Raw genomic sequence first — 5,828 nt, forward strand, 5'->3', positions numbered from 1 at the left:
ATTAAAATATTTAAAAAATATATATAATAAAGCACATTTGATAAAATGTATAATATACAATTTTATATAAAACAGGAATTACTTTTAAAAGTTATGAATAATTAATGCGGACAATAAATAAATGAATGATAAAAATTATTAATATTATAAGTTGGAATACACTATATTATAAAAATTTTATACATTAATATTGTCAAGTTAAAATACATCTAAATAATAATATTTATTAATTCTATTATAATTTTATTGCTTATTAAAATTAGTACTGTAAGACTAAAAACAATATGAAAACCTTATTATAATATTTATACTCTGAACATATTTTTATTTATTCCCAACTGGAAATATGTAATAATTAATAAAATAATACATGAAAACTAGGACAGCTATTGTTGTTCTTATTATTTCTGATTTAGATTTATATTCCTGATTTTGTTAAGAAATAATACAGTATGCATTTATACCTCCGTATTTTTTCATTCAAAAATATCACATTTTTTTTTACACCATATATATAAATTGGAATTGATCATCTATTTCATCATATATATATAAATAACATTAATATATTCTTTTTATATTTACATGATTACTTCTATATGAAAATGAATGTTTTCACTTTATTAAGTGCATATTTTATTAAACATTCAAATTACAAGATAAAAAAATTATAAAATATTTGAATTAAGATAGTTGAGTAAAAACAATATATAACTAATAATATATCTTTTTTATCTATTATTAAAATTCATATATATTGAGACGAATATAGTAGTATAAATACGTAGTGTTAGTAACAATGCTTAGTATATATACACATATAAAAAGAAAAAAAACTTAATATATATATAATAAATATTATATTGAATTTCATAATATATTATAATGAAATCCTATGAATTATTAAGATATTCATAAATTTTTTCTTACCTGGTAAAAATATAAATAGTATTATGTACAAATACATAATATTATCTAGTCTTACTCATAACATATATAGGAAAAAAACATATAAAAATTCATATAATAATTAATATATGTATATTTATCCTAAATATTCTCTAATAAAAATAGATGTACAAATAATTAGTCTTATACCAGATAAATTAAAAAAATATTTTGAAAACTAATCTTTAATATCATATAACATGTAAAAGTTTATAATAGCACTATAAACCATATTATATATGAAATTACATATATTTATAAATAATTATGTAATCAATGAATAATATATCAATAACTTGAAATACAAAAAACAAAATGTTATATATAGTGTACATATTTTATGAAACAAGTATGCAACAAACCATTGAATCTAAAAAAATTATAATTAAATGTTATTTTGCATTATATGCATAAGAGCACAATGAAACAATTTTTGTTGTAAGATTAATACATAGATTAATTTGAAATCATACATATAATATGTTAATATTATTGTAGAAAAGTGTATATATAATAATATTTTAAATCTACTTTTTGCAAAATCTGAAGGAATCATTGTTTTCTAAAAAAATATGACGTTAAAAGGTGTTATGAAATAATATGTATAGTAGATATATGTTGCACCACATTAAGTGAATAAATAAATAAAAATACTAGAAAAAATCCTTTTGATAATAAAATCATCTATAAATAATTATAACATCATATTGAATATATTTTCTATAAGTACGTTGTATTTCCCTTGATTATATATATAATATGTACTAAAATATATGTTCTCTTTAACATATGTTCTGTTATTATATAATATTTATTTACTCTCCAACATAATGAAATGAGTATAATAACATTTGAACATATGAATTTATTTTATTATACTACAATACTACTGTGAATAAAAAAAAGACACATATAAAAATAAAAGAATTCATAATGCTCTTACTGAGTCTATATATGTTTTTGAATGATCACAAAAGTATTACTAAATAAAGCTTATTTACCAGTAGTATGGAAGTGGAATATCTTACATAATGTAAGTAACCTAAAAATGATAAAATTCTAGTATTATACATGAAAATATATTTATAATACAACAAAATATATTACAATACAACAGACTATTTAATAGCAAAAAGTATGATAGAGTACCACTATTTATTGGTATAATTAAGGTATTTTTAATTCTATAATATTCACTGTATATATTCTTTTCTTTCGATAGTATATATATATTTTTAATAATATACTTTTTGAATATAATGTTATATGTAAAATTATATAAATCGTATCATACCAGTAAATGTTTAATTTTGAATGTCTATATTGAATATAGACAGTAAGAATTAGTTTCATATATCTCTGTACAAAAATTCATTTTTTTCGAAATAAATTAAATTATTCTTTATGAAATCTATAAAATTAATATGTACATATTGCTTATATTATGAATGTAAGAGGACATTACTATCCTACATGTCATTTGCAATGTGATCAAAAATTTTAGCAAATATATACTTCATGCTGAATTGTAGGTACAAATAAATGCAATACAACTTAGACTAAAACTTATATATTAATATGTGTACAGTTCTATAATATTGTAATATTTATTACCATTATAATAAATATATATTTTAGTACTGTTTCATTAGGCATCTAACTCAGATATATGTATTAATAATGATATAAATGAAAAGAAATTTCTTTACGCATACAAAAATATTGCGATATGTATTAAAAAAAATATTTTTAAGTATTGTCATGAAAATTATTTTCACATTTATATATTTTATATAAAAATTATATACATCAAATATGAATATATTTTTGATCTCCATGATCTGATTTTTCCGTACTAATATTTATTGTCACGAATTATTAAGACACAATAAAAAATTTCCAACAATTATTTATTCTAATTTATTCAATACATATATTTTTTAGTTTTTATATTTATACCGCATTAGAAAACATTCAAATATATTATTAATAAAATATAATTGGAATTAATGTAATGCTCATAAAAAATATATAATATATAAATCACCTTAAAAAAATATTTACTTGAATAATACAAAATCACGTAAATAAAAATATGCTTTAAATAATAAATAGAATGATTTATATGATATACTTTTACAATTTCATTATACAATTATATTTATGAGACAGTAAATAAAAAAATATTTCTAGTAGAAGAATAAAGAAAGCATATACATAATAAATTGTTTCATATATATTTTTTATATAAATTATTTTAATTAAATGTTTTGTCATATTATAGAATATTCATATAAATATATATATATATATATATTATATTAATAGATTAAATAAAATATAAAATAATATATAAATATAGTAAATTTATACTATTTGCACTTACATTTTAGTAATAGTAATGTATGTTATGCATATTACTGTCTATCAAATAAAAAATTTTCTATAATTAATTATAAGAGTTCTAAAAAAATATGTAATCCTAAATACCATAAATCTGAGGAAAAAACAAAAATCATAATAAAATATAAAAAACCACAAAAATGCTTAATAGCGTATCATAACTTTAAGCTTAGCATTTAATTTTACTATTATATTAAATGACATACAACATTAAATAACTCAGATAAATACTACTGATATATAGCTCTTTGATATTTTTTCATATCAATACAATTAATATATATCTTTAATTGTCAATTATTAAGAAAAGTATTAAGTAATAAAATATAATTCTTATTTATTATAACTCTTTTAATTATTTACATAGGATTATATACATTACGATAAAATATATATCAATAAGAAAAAGGATATAATTATGTACATAATTATATTAGTAATATGTATTATCAATTTATCTTTTTATATTATTGGGATCATTCATAAATTAATGTAAATTTATATGACAAGATAATTTTAATATTTATATTAAAAATAACATTGTTTCTTCTACATTTTATTTAATATATTTATATTTTTCTATTTTTCTTTAAGAAACTAATAAAAAATATATAATATATAATGTATAACTAATATATTTTAGGATGTCTTAAAAATAATAATCAAGAAAGTGCATTGCATTCTTATAGATATATTTTTTCTATAATAAAAGGAAACATGAAATTTATTCATAATAATTGACTATAATTTTAAAACATATATTTTTCCGTTTATAAATAATACTATATTATTTATATAAAATATAGAAAAATATAATCCTATATGAGATGGATTATTCTATTGTACGTTTCTAATATTATAGTATATGCGGCAATATTATAATAAATATATATTATATTTTGAGTAAATAATATATAATACAGTATAACTAAAATTAAATAAAATCATTATATCAATATTTTCTTTTGTTTAGTATGGATTTGTAAATACATTATTCCCTAGATGTGAAGAAATTATAGATAATCCCAAAACAACAATACAAGTAAATTTTTGGACAAATGCATGCAATAATATTAGAGAATATTATCCTCCTGTAACTAATTACGATTTTAAAACTATTATATGCCCAAAAGTTATGACATATTTATATAATATATATAATTTACGAGAAGATTCACTAAGTGAAGTTGGCTTTAAGTACTTGTATTACTGGATATTTAAGTACTATCTAAAGGATGAAAAAAAAAGCAATCGTATAAAACCACTTTATGATGAATTGCTCAAAGTATATAATAATTGGGATCATAAGGTGCACAGTGCTATTGCTTTTCAGGAAAATGAAACAGATGATGAATTGGAAAATCTAAAAGACATATATGATTTGAATATTAAACTTCAAGGTATAGGAAAAAATTTATATTGTGATGGTCAATATAGATGTGATTGTGCCGAGCAATGTGCTAAAATTTATGATCGCCTCAAGAAAGCATGTATATCCAATTATGATCATAATTTACATAATTTGTTAGATAAATATAGAAATAAATTTATTAATCTAGACTTAAATTCAGCATGTGATAATATTAAACATTTAATATTACCCTTATATGAAGATAATAAACAAATGATTACTTCATCCAAATCTAGTATTGTGTTTCCTAGAAAAATTCCAATTTTTGTAATGTTAATATCGTCCTTCTTTTTGTTTCTTGTTTATAAGTTAATTTGTGATATTACTTATATATAATATTAATATTTGACAATATCTCTTAATTAAATGAAAATAAAAAAATTATCAAAAAAAAATTACATGTTTAATATATAATTTTTTTGCACTCTTATTTAGTTTACCCCATATGGCTTAAGGGTGAAACGTAAAATAAAATGTGTTAAAAAAAATTGGAATAATGAAGATGAAAAATCCCCAATATTCGGATTTTCTGAAAAATATAACAGTCTTTCTATGAATTACAACTATAATTTATCATTTTGACTAATTTTACAATTAAATTTTTTATTCGAGAAAAACAATATTATGATCCAATATATAAAAAATTGTAAGCATGTCACATGATGAGCATTTTCCTTATGAATTCTTTTAATATCATGTAATACTTACAATATAAAAAAAAGGAATGTATATTTTTTTATTAATTTGAAATGATATTACTTTAAATATATTGTTTACTTATTTTTTAAAAAATATTGGCTAAGAACATAAATGTGGAAAAAAAATATTATGAATAATTCTATTCTAGTCTTTTTTTAATATGCTCAATTTAGAATCAGTAAATTTTTTTTCCCTATAATGATTTTCTATGTAAAATAATAACCTAATTAAGGTTATATAACAATGCTTATGCAAATAATAGATTTTCGTAATATTTTTTATATGTGATAAAATATATTTTATATATATATATAAATTTATTTCTCTATATAAAAGTATTTATGTGTCCATGTGAAATTATATAATT

General features: G+C 18.3%; 1 protein-coding gene across 1 annotated transcript; it reads left to right on the forward strand.

Annotated features, from left to right (window-relative positions):
- Positions 1-4,173: 4,173 nt before the first annotated feature.
- Positions 4,174-5,344, forward strand: PGO_000715 (variable surface protein; the record flags this gene model as incomplete). Its single annotated transcript, XM_028690823.1, has 3 exons — positions 4,174-4,212; positions 4,325-5,029; positions 5,198-5,344. 3 exons carry the CDS (start codon positions 4,174-4,176, stop codon positions 5,342-5,344), a joined length of 891 nt encoding a protein of 296 aa, XP_028546624.1.
- Positions 5,345-5,828: the final 484 nt, after the last annotated feature.

Source organism: Plasmodium gonderi, assembly GCF_002157705.1.
Source record: "Plasmodium gonderi DNA, contig: Pgo-contig_62, whole genome shotgun sequence".
Lineage (NCBI taxonomy): Eukaryota > Apicomplexa > Aconoidasida > Haemosporida > Plasmodiidae > Plasmodium > Plasmodium gonderi.